A 17,117-nucleotide genomic window follows, 5' to 3' on the forward strand; every position below is an offset into this window, starting at 1 on the left:
TGGTTTATTGGCCTGTTGTGTGGCAAAGCAGAGCGAGCTTGGACTCGGTAACAATTTGAGCAACTGTGAAATTTCCATAGGCCTTGTCTCACCTGTGCCCCATCAAGGTGGTTAACTCTGTGTGGGTTTCCATGTGGTGGAAATCTAATCCCAGAATACAATTTTGTTGGTCTCTTTCTGGGTGACACTGCTCATTCTAATTATTGAATTGGTCAGGGTCCCAGCAGGAAATGAATGGTATACCCAAGTTGGGTAACTTGAGTAGAATTTGTTAAAGGGAGTGCTGCTTACAACTGTTAAGGTTGGATCCAGGGAAACCACAAAGGATTGTGCAGGAGTTGGGAGTAATCATGCATTTCATTTTATTTTTTTTAACCTTTTTTGGGGGGGCTGTGCTGCATGGCTTGCAGGATCTCAGTTCCCTGACCAGATATTGAATCTGGGTCCAGCAGTGAAAGCCCAGAATCCTAACCACTAGGCCACCAGGGAACTCCCTCATGTACTTTAAACATATCACTGTGACAATATATAACAAAGAGTCAGGACCACCGTGACCATTGCACAAATGCCCTATATCTAGGGGTCTTCTACATAAATCTACATAATATCTACACTTCTACATAAATCTACACTTGAACACAAGGCCATGCACACTCGTGGCGTGCTGGTAAATGTTGAACAACTGCTTCCCTGAAGGGAGAAATAAAAGCTCTGATCTGTAGCATTTGCCAATGCCCATAGTATAAATACTCCCACTGTGGCTGATTTCAAGCTACCACGATGTCCCTGCCCAGGGAGTTGGGAAGAAATGCCCATGCACAACCATTATTTCTACTCTACAAATACAATATCTATAAATAGCCTCAAGAACATAGATAATAGTGAAATGTAGAAAGATAATTTAGGAAGTGACGATTTTTGAGTATTTGTTATCTTTGTTTTAATATAATTTAGTTGTAAGTTGACATAATTTAATTTTTAATAGTGGCTGTGTTTAGCAACTGGCTTGCAAAATTCCTGAAAATGTCAACATTGGCTCTCACGAACTGGGTGGAGTTAGTCCCAGCACAGCACTGCGCACACCCCAGAGAGAGCCGGGGAGTATGCACACATGGGCTTGCCCTGAGAGCCCTCAAGGATCCCCTGAGCTCTCGATTCTTAAAGAATAGATTTTTATCCTCCCTTCCAGCTCTGAACCTGTCAGGGTGCCCTCAACTCTGGGTGTGTGGGTAGGGGACCAAGTTTGGTCACTGCCAAAAGCATGTGCACCTCAGTATCCAAGGTGTGTGGTGTGTGAGCATCGATGCCGTCGGCACTGTGGGTCTCCCTATTATGGCTTGAGAAGTCACCCAAGATGACCAACACTTACAATTCCCAAGATACAAGAAGGCTGGATTCTCCTGGTGGAAGAACAGTGGTAAAAGAAAAAGCAATGGGTGTAGGCCACTGAAAGCTAATACAAAATAAGAAACTGGAGCCAGGTATACAAAAGACAAAATTTTCCTGTAATGTGCACCAGCCAGTGACCAATCAGATGAGACAACTGTAAAACTCAGGTGACCAGAGGCATATATTTGGTCTGACTTTTGTACCTTTTTTTTTTTTTTTTTTTGGGCCAAACGGGTGAGGCTTGCGGGATCTTAGTTCCCCCTCCAGGGATCAAACCCAGGTCCTCAGCAGTGAAAGCACCTAGTCCTAACCACTGGACCACCAGGGAATCCCCTGTACCTCTTAAAAACTTTCCAATGAGAAAGATTAATTAGGAAACTCAAATTTACGTTATGACCCCAGCCAAGAACCAATTGCTAATTTTTAATGCCACATTTAGGCTTAAATTGAATAGAAGCTGCTATTTGTACTTCCTTTTAAACCATTCTATTTGACTTCTACTCAACCTGTCCAATAGCTCGGCCTCGCCAGCAAGAATAACATTCAGCGGTCACATCTCACGCCTGAGATTTTTCTTTAACACTATTTTCCGCAGGTCTAGCCACAGATGGATACTTGGGTTTGCGACAAAATATTATGTTAGTTATCTACTGATACCTTCCAAACCATCCCAAATGGTCACTTAAAACAACAGCCATTTGATCTGTTCACAATTCTATGGGTCATCAACTAGAACTGGGCTCAGCTTGTGGTTCTTCTGCTGGTGTCACTTGGAGATGCTCATGTGTCTGCATTTGTCTGACAATTTGATTGAGGCTGGTGGGTCTACGATGGCATCACTCACACGTCTGACAGTTGGTGCTGGTTGTGAGCTGGGCCTCTCTATGTGGTTTCTCATGCTCAATGTTAATCCATGTTTCTTTAAGTGATGGTCTCCAGGCAGCAAAATAGGGGAAACCCCAATGTGCAAGTGCTTCATATTTTCTAATGTCCCATTGGCCAAAACAAGTCACATAGCCACACCTAGCTTTAAGGGATGGAGAAACAAGACTCTGCCTTTGGATGGGAAGAGCAGCAAAGACATATTACAAAGGGATGGGAGGAATTTGTAGCCATTACACAACCTACCCCATACACTAACTATAACAGATTTTCAGATGAAGAGGTGGTTCTGTTTTCTGTAGCTGTCTCTTGACACAGAGGTCTGGCATTTTGTAGAATTCTCTTCAGCTCCCTGAGTTTCAGGGACCTGAGAACACTTCATTCAGTCAAAGAACCTCTGACCACTTTGGGATCTTAATTACTTGAGGGCAAAGGTGAATGAATTCATTGACTCCCCTTTCACCTCTTTGTCATTGTCACTATTAAGAATCTTTACTGAGTTACTGATGGCTTTAAAAACTGAACCCAAAGAAAGATTTACTTTATTTACATCAATAATTAACATTTTAAACCCACACTAATTCTCGTTAAAATGCCTGCTTAGGGTTACTTTATTTAGAGGTGGGTTAGGGCCATCTTCACAATGTCAAAAATTAATTTAAAACACACAAATAAAAATGCCATGTCTCCCTGACCAGGGCTAAGTGAGCAGATACAGGCAATTTAGAATAGAGAAAAAAGCCCTTTATTTAAGCTTGTGAGTTTGCGTGCAAACAAACTTAAAATAACCTTCCAGGGGGCTATATATGGAACAATGTCCAAAGCTCACACAGAAAGAGAAAACATTCCAATTTCAATAAGCCAGGCAGAGAGACCTTGTTGAATACATAGGACATTCAGTGGAGACCCCAGAAAAGTTATAATTTATGAGTAGAGCTAAACCAGACCTAAAGTCTATTCTATACCCATGTTAACAAAGCTTAACTATTCTATATTATTCTCTATTCTATACTCCTAAATATTCCTATGTATTAGCAATGAACAACTGGAAAGTGATAAAATATCAAATAATAAATTTAACAAAATATGTGGAAGACTTATACACTAAAATCTAGTGAGTATAGCTAACAGAAGTGAAAGAAGTCTTAGATAAGTGGAGAGAGATATCATGTTCATGGATTGGAGGACTCAATATTGTGAAGATGTCAATTCTGCCACATTGACGTACATATTCAATGCAATTCAAATCAATTAAAATAAAATCCCAACTCCAATCAAAAGTTTAGCAAGCCTTTTGTAGTGGCTGACAAGCTGATTCTAAAATTTATGATGAAGTGGAAAGGCCTTATAATAGCTAAGACAGTTTTACAAAAGTAGAAGAAAGTTGGAGGATTTACACTATCTGATTTTAAGACTACTACAAAAACACAGTGATCTGGGACTTCCCTGGTGGCGCAGTGGTTAAGAATCTGCCTGCCAGTGCAGGGGACCTGGGTTCGAGCCCTGGTCTGGGAAGATCCCACATGCTGCGGAGCAACTAAACCCATGTGCCACAACTACTGAGTCCACGTGCCACAACTACTGAAGCCCGTGCACCTAGAGCCCACGCTCCGCAACAAGAGAAGCCACCACAATGAGAAGCATGCACACTGCAACAAAGTGTAGCCCCTGCTCACTGCAACTGGAGAAAGCCCGGGCGCAACAACGAAGACCGAACACAGCCAAAAATAAATAAATAAACAAATTAATTAATTAATTTAAAAAAATACAGTGATCAACAGAGTGTGGTATTATCTGATGTATATGTTAAATAGAACAGAGTAGAGTCATGAAATGTATATGCATATGATCAACTGATTTTCAACTAAGGATATGAAAGTAATTTAATGAGAAAGGACAATCTTTTCTACAAATGATTCTAGAACTGGTGGATTTAGGGAGAAAATGGACCTCAATCCTTACCTCACACCATTCACAAAAATGAACTCAAAATGGATCATAAACCTAAATGCAAAGGCAAAATAATAAATCTTCTAGAAAAAAACATAGCAAAAAATTTTTTTGTGACCTTAGGGTAAATGAAATTTTTATATTGAGCACCAAAAAACATGAATCATGAAAAAAACTGATAAATTGGGCTTTCTCAAAATGAAAAACTTCTTCTCTTCAAAAGATACCATTTTCTTAACAGTAAAAAGACAAGTCCCAGACTGAAAGAAAATACTTGCAACACATATATTGAAAACATGAAGCACTCTTATAATGCAATAATAATATGGCAAATAACCCAGTTTTTTTTAACACCTTTATTGGAGTATAATTGCTTTAAAATGTTGTGTTAGTTTCTGCTGTAAACAAAATAAATCAGCTATATGTATACATATATCCCCCTATCCCCTCCCTCTTGCGTCTCCGTCCCACTCTCCCTATCCCACCCCTCTAGGTGGTCACAAAGCACCAAGCTGATCTCCCTGTAAGATGCAGTTGCTTCCCACTAGCTATCTATTTTACATTTGGTAGTGTATATATGTCAGTGCTACTCTCTCACTTTGTCCCAGCTTACCCTTCCCCCTCCCCATGTCCTCAAGTCCATTCTCTATGTCTGTACCTTTATTCCTGTCCTGCCCCTAGGTTCATCAGAACCTTTTTTTTTTTTTTTTTAGATTCCATATATATGTGTTAGCATACGGTATTTGTTTTTCTCTTTCTGACTTACTTCATTCTGTATGACAGACTCTAGGCCCATCCACCTCACTACAAATAACTCAATTTCGTTTCTTTTTATGGCTGAGTAATATTCCATTGTATAAATGTGCCACATCTTCTTTATCCATTCATCTGTCGATGGACACTTAGGTTGCTTCCATGTCCTGGCTATTGTAAATAGAGCTGCAATGAACATTGTGGTATATGACTCTTTTCGAATTATGGTTTTCTCAGGGTATATGCCAGTAGTGGGAATGCTGGGTCATATGGTAATTCTATTTTTAGTTTTTTAAGGAACCTCCATACTGTTCTCCATAGTGGCTGTATCAATTTACATTCCCGCCAACAGTGCAGGAGGGTTCCCTTTTCTCCACACCCTCTCCACCATTTATAGTTTGTAGATTTTTTGATGATGGCCATTCTGACCGGTGTGAGGTGATACCTCATTGTAGTTTTGATTTGCATTTCTCTAATGATTAGTGATGTTGAGCATCCTTTCATGTCAAATAACCCAGTTTTAAATGGGCCAGTGATTTGAACTGACACTTTGTTAATAAAGGTATACAAATAGTTAATTAGCACATGAAAAGTTACTCAACATTTTTCATTATCAGAGAAATGCCAATTAAAAGCATAATGAGATACTACTACACACCTTCTAGAATGGTTAAATTTAAAAGTCTGACAAAACCATGGGTTAGCAGGAATGTGGAGCAACCGGAATTCTCCTACATTGTTGGTGAGAATGTAAAACTGTGGGACCACTTTGGAAGAAGGCCTGGGAATGCCTTATAAAACCTACTATGCACCTACCCTATGCCCCAGCAGTTCCATATTTACCCTAGAAAATGAGAATATATGTCCAAACAAGGTCTTTTTATATGAATGTTTATAGGAGCTTTAAATAGTAGCAAGCATTTACTGGATGCCTACACTGTAATCATGTGCTGGGTACATAGGGATGGATCAGACACAGTTGGAAGGAACCAGACACACATATAAATACACCCAGACATGGTCTACACATACAGCCATACATGTACACATAACATACACATAGACACAGGCATGTACACACAGAGAAACATGCACAGACACACACACACATGCACACAGAGACACGGACATGTACATGTACAGAAGTGCACACACAAACTCACATGAACACACAGACACACACGCACACACACAGTCATTGTACCATAAAGCAAAAATTCCTAATACAAAGGCATAGACAAAAGACTTTGGACATCAACAGTTTAGCAAATATTTACTGAGCATCAGGAAGACCAGGCGACAGAGGGGGAGGTGCGCACGATGCCAGGGAATAAGTAGAGGACAGAAGGGCCTCCCAGGGTGACAGAACAGCTGCTGGGAAGGCCTGGGGGTCAGAGAGAGCTGGGTACAAGCACATATAGATTGCTCAAAATAGGCCACAGCAAGAGCCCGTATTGAAGTAGAACTGAAGGGCTGAAACATGAGTGGCCTTGACTTTCCCCATAAGGGGTGGTGGTCCCAGTGAGAACGGTGGGTTGGCACAGTCAGGAAGGGCCCAGCAGTTAAAAGCCTAGTGTCTGAATCGGAGACATGGGTGCTAATCCCAGCTTTTGAGCGTCACCATCTCCTTGAGCCTCATTCCCCAATGTGATGTGTATTTATTTAACAAGCCCCTTCTATTACCAGGCTCTGTCGAAGATGCTGGGGATACACCAGGGAATAAAGAAAACAAAACCAAACCCCCGGGCTTCCTTGGTGGCACAGTGGTTGAGAGTCCGCCTGCCGATGCAGGGGACGCAGGTTCATGCCCCGGTCTGGGAAGATCCCACATGCCACGGAGCGGCTGGGCCCGTGAGCCATGGCCGCTGGGCCTGCACGTCTGGAGGCTGTGCTCCGCAACGGGAGAGGCCACAATGGTGAGAGGCCCGCATACTGCAAAAAACAAACAAACAAACAAAAACCAAACCCCCTGCCTTTGTGGAGCTTACCTTCTTGTTGAGGAAAGTAGTCAATGAACATAGAAATAAATATAGACAAATAATATGTCAGGCAATGATAAGTGCTCAGAAGAAACTCAAGCAGAGCAAGGGGTCAGGGATTGACATGGCTGCTGTTCTTCTAAACAAGAGTCAGCAAAGAGTGCTGTTATAACAGAGACATGAATGGAGGAAGTGGGAGTAAGGAGGGTGGTTTCAGAGAGCTGGAGGAGCACATGCAAAGGCCCTTGAGGTCAGCGTGTGCCCGCCATGTGTTCCTGGAACGGCCTGGAGGCCAGTGTGGGTGGAGCAGAACGAACGAGGGAGGGCAGAACAGGACGTGGGGACAGAGTAGGGCACTAGAGACCATCTTAAGGACGTAGACTCTCTTGGGGTAAAACGGGAATGCACTGGAAGGCTTTACACAGATGTGACACAATCGGACTTATATTTGACAGATCACTCTGATACCAAGAGGGGAAGAGACTGAAGTGGGGCAAGGGCAGCACGTACTGCAATAATCCAGGTGATCAATGATGGTCCCGTTAGTGTTTAAAAAAGATGTCCTCACTGTATGTGAGCCATTCGATCCATTTTGTTTTCATTTTATTTTCCATATAATGTCACAAATAATTTGCCAACCATTGCTCTAGACTAACCTTCTCATTTTCCAGATGAGGAAACTGAGGCTCAGGAAGGAAAAGAGATCAGCTCAGGCTAAGAAAGATCCAGGGATTTCTCTCACACCAAAACGGCAGAGCCACTTCTCCCACAGGGGTGGTGGTGAAAGGTCCCTACAGGTATATAAACAGAAATGGGGTGAAGAATAGAGGAAGGGGTCTTACACTTCCAAGGTTCCTTCTAAACCTGAGACGGAGGGACTCTATGGCCAGTTCACCTGGAGTGTGACTTGGAATGTGATCGTCTTCCCAAGCCTGTGACTTGGAGGGACAGACACAGGCTGAGAGAGGGGGCACTTTCTTCCCAGATCCTTTGATGTGGAATCACTCAAAGATGTCAAAGACAGGGCAAGCCTGAAGGCAGGAGAAATCCTACAGCCCCCCTAAGAACTGAACCTATATCTGATCCTTACTCTCCTCATAATAGAATCAGATGGGCAGGCTTGGGTAGAAAGGGGTGTTTCCCCTACAAACTCACCCACTGGGATGCACTCTATATACCTTGTGTTAACAGGGAACCCAGAATTCAGCTCACTGTTCTGGCCTATTTGGAATCCCTGAGTGAGCCTCTGAGCCCCTGACTCGCTCTGGGGATACCCCCTCGGTCTTGCATCTTCACACCCTCCCTCACCAGCCATCAAGGTAGCCTCTGTGGGAAGCAAAGGCTGCATCAGGAATGATGTTAACACAGAAGAAATTACAAAATGGTAGCAGGATGCCCCTGGAGCGCTATTCAGCACTCACTGCTTCATCTGTAACACAAGTCTCTCTACCAGGCTGTTATGGGTGGTATTGCCCCCAAATTCACATGTTGAAGTCCTAACCTCCATTACCTCAGAAAGTGACCTTATTTAGAACTAGGATCCTCACAGGCGTAACGAAGTTAAAACAAGGACATTAGGGTGGGACCTAATCCAACTGGTATCCTCATACTAAGGGAAAATCTGGACACAGACATGCATAGAAGGGGACTTCCCTGGGGGTCCAGTGGTTAAGAATCCACCTTCCAATGCAGGGGACGTGGGTTCGATCTCCTGTAGGGGAACTAAGATTCCACGTGCCGCGGGGCAACTAAGCCCATGCGCCTCAACTACTGAGCATGTGAGCCACAACTAGAGGGCCTGTGTGCCGCAACTACAGAGCCCACGTGCTCTGGAGCCCACATGCCACAACTAGAGAGCTGCAATTACTAAACCCATGCACCACAACTAGAAGAGAAGCCCACAGGCTGCAACGAAGAGCCCGGGCGCCACAACTAAGACCTGACGCAGCCAAAAATAAAATAAATAAATAAATAAATATTTTTAAAAAAGACATGCATAGAGGGAAGATGATGTGAACACACAAGAGGAAGACAGCCATCTACAAGCCAAGGAGAAGGGTCTGGAAGAGATCTTTCCCTCACAGCCCTCAGGAGGAACCAACCCTGCTGATTCCTTTATTTTGGACTTTCAGCCTCTCAATCTGTGGTACTTAGTTACGGCAGCGTCAGCAAACTAATTAACAGGCCAAGCAATTATTTAAGATGACCTTCACTACAGGTGCTAGAAGCCAGCTCTGGGGCTAGGACAGAAGAGGAAGGGTGAGTGCCAGTCAGAGGCATGGGAAGGGATGAGGGCCCTGAGACAAGACTCTGGAGCTTGAAACAGGTGTCTGTGCAGCTCCCAACCACCCTCTCTGCCCTCCAGTTTCGCCTAACCCATTGGTCCTGCATTGGCAATTGTGGTCAAGATCTGAGACCTTGCACCACACCTATAGGTACACAATGACCCGGGAAAACCACATACTGTTACAGCTCAAAGGAGGTGAGTGCTGAAGGCCTGAGTCCCAAGAAGAAGGGAGGGTGGCTCAGAGTCCTGGGTCCTGAGAGACAGGGTCTTTGGGGCCAGAACGCTCTCTTACTGTATATATGAACTGTTCCTAATATTTATGTTAATAACCATATTAATAATAATATTCTTAATATTAACGTCCCCAATTGAAAACTCTTAATATATTTTAAAATAAAATTTAGAGTTTTACCAACACCATTCTTATTGAGGCATTTTTCTCTTTAAAAATAAATACTGGGGGTTTCCCTGGTGGCGCAGTGGTTGGGTGTCCGCCTGCCGATTCAGGGGACACGGGTTCGTGCCCCGGGCCGGGAAGATCCCACATGCTGTCGAGCAGCTGGGCCCGTGAGCCATGGCCGCTGGGCCTGCGCGTCCGGAGCCTGTGCTCCACAACGGGCGAGGCCACAACAGTGAGAGGCCCGCGTACCACAAAAAAATAAATAAATAAATAAATAAATAAATAAATATTGGACTTCCCTAGTGGCGCAGTGGTTGACAGTCCGCCTGCTGATGCAGGGGACACGGGTTCGTGACCTGGTCCGGGAAGATCCCACATGCCGTGGAGCGGCTGGGCCCGTGAGCCATGGCCGCTGAGCCTGCGCGTCCAGAGCCTGTGCTCCGCAATGGGAGAGGCCACAGCAGTGAGAGGCCCGCGTACCGCAAAAAAAAAAAGAAAAAAAATTCATTTATACCATAAAACTCACAGAAACAGTACCAAGTCTGAAAGAACACAAAGGACATCTCTACTTCATGTTACATCGGAAAGCTTATATATATATATATATATATATATATATATATATATACACACACATATATATATACATATATGTGTGTGTGTATATATATGTGTGTGTGTGTGTGTGTGTGTATATATATATATATAAATATATATATATATATATGAAATAGGATTTTCCAGCCATGAACAAGATACCTGAATGACACAACGTGTTCATGGTACTGACACTGACACGTGGGTTAGATACGATGGCAATCTGTCATTCAGGGGTGCCAGAAGTAACGCTGAAGCCCGCATTACCCTATTCAGCCTTCCAGAAGGTCACGGAGGAGGCTGGTGCCATGACGTGTTCAGAGGATGAGGCCTGGGCTGAGCAGGAACCACTGCAAGTGACGGGTGAGGAGGCCAAGTTGACTTCCAGCGGCTATGGCCACTGGATGGGTGCTGGGGCAGGGACCAGGCTGGAAACATGCGAGGCATTTTGGACAGGGAGAAAAGTTCAGTGGGTGAAAGCCAAGGGTTTGACTTCGTAGTGTGGCTGGAGAAGTAGGGACTCTATAATCCAAAGAGAGAAAAGTGTAAGCAAGGCCATTTGGGGATGCACCGCCCGCCCCGCGCTGCAGGCCTAGAGCGGCAAACACCAGCGAGTTCTAAGTCCTCCGGCTTGCCGGCCACTCAGCGTCCTGCGCATGCGTACCTGGCAAGGCAGCCTGGGATAGGCCAATGGGGTGTGGCGTTCCTCCGGGCTCATCCAATGAGCTCATCAGATGCTTTCGTATCGACGAGTGGGGCTTCGAGTGATCTGTCCGGTGAAGCAGGCCCCGCCTTCCGTGCCTCGGAGACACCAGGAGAAGGCCCGGCTGGGGCGAGTGGAGCATTCCAGGGCGTTCCTTCGGCACAAGGAGATTCTTGTGAGATCATATAGAAGCCAGGAGGAATTCTGGTCCCTTAAAGAGTAAAAGGGTGTCTGGGGGCCCAGATTCCTGGGTCCTGAGGAAAGAGAGGCGGGGGGGGCGAGGGGGGCGGGGCGTGCGGGACTCCTGGAGCCGAGGGGGGTGAGGGCCGGGGCCCTGCGCTCTTGGGTCGGAGAGGGGGAGAAGCTGGGTGCCCAGAATCCTGTGTCCTGACAGAAAAGGTGACTGAACCCAAACTCCCGGATCCCTAGGTAGGACAGGGCTTAGATCTCAGAATCCTGAGTCCTGATGAAGTTGGGAGCTGGGGACTGAGGTTCTTGGGCCTCGAAAGAGCGTAGGTTTGAACCTGGACTCCGGAGTCTGAGGGAGAAGGGGCCTTTGGGCCAGGTTACGGATCCAGAGATTGGAGGGTATGGGGCTGTTGAGCTCCTTGGTATAGGCGGCTGAGTCTGAGAAGTACAGCTAGGGAAACAGAGGCTTGTTAACTAGTTAACTTGCCCAAACTCACAAGCTAGATCGGGACAGACTGACTGCAGAGACCATCGTTTTATACAGCCGTAAACTCTGCCCTGAAGTCAGTACTTGTTGCCAGAACTTAGATTTAATCTCGTTCCATGTGGCTGAAAAGCTGCTTCTTCCTCAAATCACAGATCCTGATCAGTTCTTCCAAACGTCTCTAAAAGAAGCCATGGGAGCCTGTCATTTCCAGGTTTTACTGTTCCTCTTTCTCCTAGGAGCCCCGACCTTGATCTGTACGTATTGGGGATGTGGGGGGAGAGCGGCTGGGTCACGGAGGATGGATTTCTGGTGAAAAAGGAGTGGTTTGGGGCCCCACAGAGAAGGGCAAGTGCTTATCTTTATCTCATTTTCTCGCCAGTGGCACAAAAATTGCGTTGTCAAAAGAGTACATTCGTGGGTTTAGAAGCGGATCCAGTAGAGACACTTAACTGGACCACAGACAAAGTTGAGACTTGTGACCATGGGGCCTTGTGCCAGGAAACCGTGCTGATGATTAAAGCTGGTAAAATGAGAAGGAGGCAGTTGGGCTGGTGGGGCAGGGGCAGGGGCAGGGAGGAAGGCGATTATGCCCATGTTAATGCGGTTCCCCTTCCCCAGGCCAAACGTTAGGCCCCGCCCCCATCCACGTTCCTTCCCTCTTGTCTCACAGCAGGGACCAAGACAGCAATTTTGGCTACTAAGGGCTGCAGCTCAGACGTGGCACCGGCACTAACGTTTATCCAGCACACGCCAGCCCCTGGCCTAGTCGCAATCTCCTACAGTAACTACTGTGAGGACTCCTTTTGCAACAACAAAGAGGACTTACATGAGTTATGGAGGACGGAAGAGATGGACGGTACCCTGGGGGGGAGAGATGGGTGCTGAGAGAAACTCTATCCACCCCTGAAGAAACGGGAGGTCTTCCTTGTTTGTGTTCTTACTCAGCTTAGGTCCAAGTGGGCCATACACAAAAGGACCTCAGACCTTTGGCTTGTCTTTCTTTTTCTAAATTGTTACCCTGAGGTCTGGAAACACTGCTCCGAGCAGAGGGACATCAGTGAAGGCTGGAGTGTGAATGGGGTTTATTAAGCAATACAGTGTCAGTGGAGGTTTCTGAGCAGGGTGGTGGCATCATCCATCTAACAAGCATTGCTTCCCCCTTGCCGCGTGGCCACAGCCCAGTTCCCCCATTGGTCCTCAAGGCCTATAGAAATCTGGCCCCGCTTATCTTTTCAGCTCATTTCCTTCTCTTCCTTCTCTCATTTATTGTATTCTAGTTGGGGCTAGGATTCAAAATATTTACCAGTGGAGGTGGTACTGACCAATCAGAATGGACGCTGGCTATAAAAAAACAGTCCAGTCCCACCTGGCCCTACCAGCTGAGTATCAACACCACAGTTTCTCACAATTCTCCAATCCACCAAGCCGCCTCACACCTCTGGCCCTTGGTCCTCGCTGTTTCCCTTGCTCCCGTCCCCCACTCCCCCTCCCCCATTTTCACAAAGCTAACCTCTGTTCTTCCTCCATCTCGACTCAGGCCTCGGCTCTGGGAAAATACCTAACCAAATTACTTTAGGTACTTAGGTGGTCCTCCATTTCTTTGCCACTAGACCTTGGACACAATGCCTACTGAACTGTATGGTAGTTAATTACTTACATGTCTGTCTCCTTCAAGGCAGTGATCCTAGCTGGCAGGAACTGTGTCCTTTTCATATCTGTATCTCCACACCTAAGCACAGAGTTTGGAAGTCACGTTGGATGGGGTTCTGACAGCACAGAAATCAGTTGGAGGGGGTGGGGAGGTGGTAGTAACAGTCCTCGAGTAGAGAGGCATCAGCAGGAAAGACTTGAGGAAGAGAAGGCAGCAAGGGGAGGCAACGCGAGAGGCGGGACCCGCCCTTGATTGTCCCTCTCTCTCCCGCTTCAGCTCCCAGAGGGTCAACAGCCCTCCGCTGCCCAACCTGTCTGGCTCTGGGGTCCTGTCTGAATGCTCCTTCTCTTGCCTGCCCCAATGATACAAATCAGTGCTATCAAGGAAAACTTCAGGTCACTGGAGGTAAACTGAACATCTGGTGGTTTCAGAGGCTGGAAAACCAGACATCTGAGTGTAGCCCAAGAGGTTCTGACACTCAGGGTTCCAGGAATGAGGGAGGCCTGGACTCCTCTCTGATTTCCTAAAACATGTACGTGTCTCCCCATCCTTCCTTGTTCCATAGGAGACCTCAGCGCACCTCTGGAGATCAAAGGCTGTACATCCGCAGATGGTTGCAGGCTGATGTCTGGGATCTTTACAATAGGGCCCCTGCGGGTGAAGGAAACGTGTCCACTCAGGTCTGTCTCTCCCCGAAAGGTTGAAAGTGGGGCCACATGGCTTCACACTTCAGTCTGGAGGTTAGAGCTACTGCTGCCGCTGTTGCTGCAAGCGCTTGTCCGTTGAGTAGGTGCTTCGGGTCCCGGGTCATGGGACATCTCTTCTGAGTGGTCATCCACAAGCTGAGGAGCAGGTGGAAATTTGAAGAAGAGTCCCAGTGGATGCATCTGACATTTCTAATAAAGTTTCTGCCATGATGTGTGTATACCTCAAAACCGGAAGTGGCATTATTGAGCTAAAAGGGCCCTTAAAATTCATCTTCTCCAACCTACACATTTTGCAGAAAGGGAATCAAAGATCTCGAAAACTTTAATGAATTTCTCACACTTACATAGCTATGGGCAGAGCCAGGACCAGCACTCTGATGTTTTGACCTAAAGTCTGGTTTTCCTTTCACTCTCATAGGTTTCCTTGTCTTGCTAGCTGGACAAGAGGCTAATGTTGTCCTCCAGAACGCCCCCAACCCAGCTGTAAGGCCAACGTCACCTGCTTTGGGGTTCTAATATTTCCCTGGGAGGTGTGGCAGAATGAGAAAAATCAGACTCCAAATTCTTCAGTTACAGTGGCCCCGTCTCCCTCTATCCTGTTTGTCGCTTGCCCACTTTACATCATTGCTTCCCGTCTCTGCTGACTACTTGATGCCTCCTCAGTGGACAGAAGGAACTTAGGAGGGACCTGGGGCTCAGTAGGGTCTGATGAATGTTGGTGAAAAACTATTGGGTGGGGAGATTCTTTTTTCACATTCTTATGCTTATTTATTTAACTTATTACTCAAGAATACATAAAGTCTATGTTACTGTAAAAGACTCCAGTGATATAGGAGCTATAGAGCAAAGTAAAAGGTAGAGTAAAGGGGAACAGACTTTTTTTCATTTTTTTAAAAAACAGCCTTATTGAGGCTTAATTGACATACAATAAACTGCACTGGGAGTGGGAGGAGAGACTTTTAATACAAACTGTTGACCCCTCCCACAAAGGACAGGGGAGTCTGATCATAGTATAGTCCAGCCAAGTTCTTTCTAGAAAGTTCTCTAGTTCTTACTAACTCTTTGAGTTAAAGGCCCACTCCAGCTACTACGTTACCTTTGTTCCCAGGCATCCAGTTCTCCATTGTGTCAGTTTGGTGAATCTCTCTAAAGAGGGAGCGGAAACACCAATAAATAAAACTTTAACTTAATGAAGGGACATAGAAATTTGGGAAATTACAAGCATTCAGAGCCTTGACTGGTAAATACTATTTGGGGTAAAACACAAAATCAAAAACAAAAAACGAACCGAAAAAGCCAAGTAGCTGTTTCCCATAGGACACTGGCTTCTTAATGGCACTGAAGACAGTTGCAGAAGACATTCCTGAGTAAATGGAGGAGAGCCACAATTTTCAAAAATTTGGCCTGTGAATTGTTTTGGTATTTTTAAAATTATATCTATCATATGCCAAAGAGCTTTATGCAGCATGTACAAATTTCTCAGTCCACAAACTCAAGTGTGCCAACTTTCTTAATTTTTAAATATATAATATAAACTATTTAAATATATTATTTTTATGATAATTTTGTTTTAAAATATATTATTTTTTATGATACTTTTGTTTATAACAATCCCCCATTCTACCTAGTGGAGTAACCAGTCTGAGTAAACTCGGTCATGCCAGGGTTTTCTCAGTCATTTCAGATCTAAGTTCAGTCAATTCAAGGCTTGTTTTCCTTTCCACTCCTCACCCAGGGCTTTGCTATAGTGCTGGTGGGCAGGAGGTGACTGTCTAGATTTCACCTCTCATGCTGCTTATGTCCAGGTTCTTACTGATGCCTGGGTTCTCAGCTTCCATTTCTGCTGGCTTCCACTGGGAAATCTTCAACCCTGTCTGGGGATTCATGGGCTCCACGCAGGCCCTGTAAGCTCTGCCATCCCTCTTAGCGACTTCGGGGCCTCTTCCAACTGCTCTCAGATCCCACCGAGGTCCTTCAGGAATCTAAAGCAGCCTAGGAATCCCATATAGGTGATGAAATTCCGGAAGATCTGGAGAAAAGATAATTTCATAGAGACTTGGCTTTCTCCCAAGGTACTTGAGAACGAGATGTGGCCTAGACCCTGCAATTTATCACCCACCGTACACAGACCACTATCACACATTCTTCTCAAACCTACGTTTTCTTTTTCCAACAGTCATGCCACAGGAATTCCCTGGCGGTCCAGTGATTGGAACTCTGCGCTCTCAATGCCGAGGGCCCAGGGCTGGGGTTCGACCCCTGGTCGGGGAACTGAGATCCCACAACAAACAAAACAATCATGCCATAAAGCCTTCATTCTTAGAGTGAAACTTAAAAATTCCAAGTCTAACAAGTCAAAAGTTGGGCCTTTGGAATTATATCAACTTCAATTTACATAGCCTACTCTGAAATTTCAGGGCTGAACATGGAGGTATTTCTGGCTCTTTGCATTTCTAGGGTAATAGGCCTACTGACTGACTGGAGGAGAAGGGGCAAGAGAATCAGTACAAAGAATGGGGGTGTGGGGAGATAACAGTAATAGCATAATATCACCCTGCCGGACATGTGCTTCACCCACCCGGATTTAGCCTCCATCATCACACACGATATTCACTGCTCCCTCCAGGGCTGTGTTCACGTCCTTTCCTCCCTGAAATTCCACTTCCTCTCCCCACCTACCCACCCCAGAGGGCCCCACTAGACATCTCACTGCCAACCCCAGCAGACCTTTTCTGACTTCTCTGGTACCCACTGATCTCCCTCAGCATAGCCCCAGCACATCTGCCAGCCTTCCTTCAATATTTTACAGTTTCCTACACAACGTATAATCTCCCCTGTCAAGGTAGCAGCACTTCAGGGACAGGCATTATTTCCAACAGCTTTACAACTTAACAGCACACGTAAGATGTGACTGGCAACTTGAGGCTATGGGTCTTCTGCTTATTGAAGTGAACCAAACTCCACTACACATGCACACACACCCCTCTCCAACAATAAAACTAACCACCATCAACTGCAGCCAATTACCTGAAACTTGATGCTGATGTGAAAAAAAAAAGACAGTAAGTTCTAGAGAGTAGACAAGAAAAGAGGTAGAAGTCTAAGAAGGATGGGCACTGCAGAAAGTAAGAATTTGAAAATTC

At 45.5% G+C, this 17,117-nt stretch overlaps 1 protein-coding gene across 1 annotated transcript; it reads left to right on the forward strand.

The window, feature by feature from the left end:
- Window positions 1–11,883: 11,883 nt before the first annotated feature.
- TEX101 (testis expressed 101) lies at window positions 11,884–14,118 on the forward strand (the record flags this gene model as incomplete). The annotated part of the gene is made up of 4 exons (XM_079723369.1): window positions 11,884–12,139; window positions 12,287–12,472; window positions 13,544–13,672; window positions 13,833–14,118. The coding sequence occupies 4 exons, from the start codon at window positions 11,884–11,886 to the stop codon at window positions 14,051–14,053; spliced, it is 792 nt and encodes a 263-aa protein (XP_079579495.1). The 3' UTR covers window positions 14,054–14,118.
- Window positions 14,119–17,117: the final 2,999 nt, after the last annotated feature.

Source organism: Hyperoodon ampullatus (genome assembly GCF_949752795.1).
Source record: "Hyperoodon ampullatus genome assembly, chromosome: 18".
Classification (NCBI taxonomy): domain Eukaryota; kingdom Metazoa; phylum Chordata; class Mammalia; order Artiodactyla; family Ziphiidae; genus Hyperoodon; species Hyperoodon ampullatus.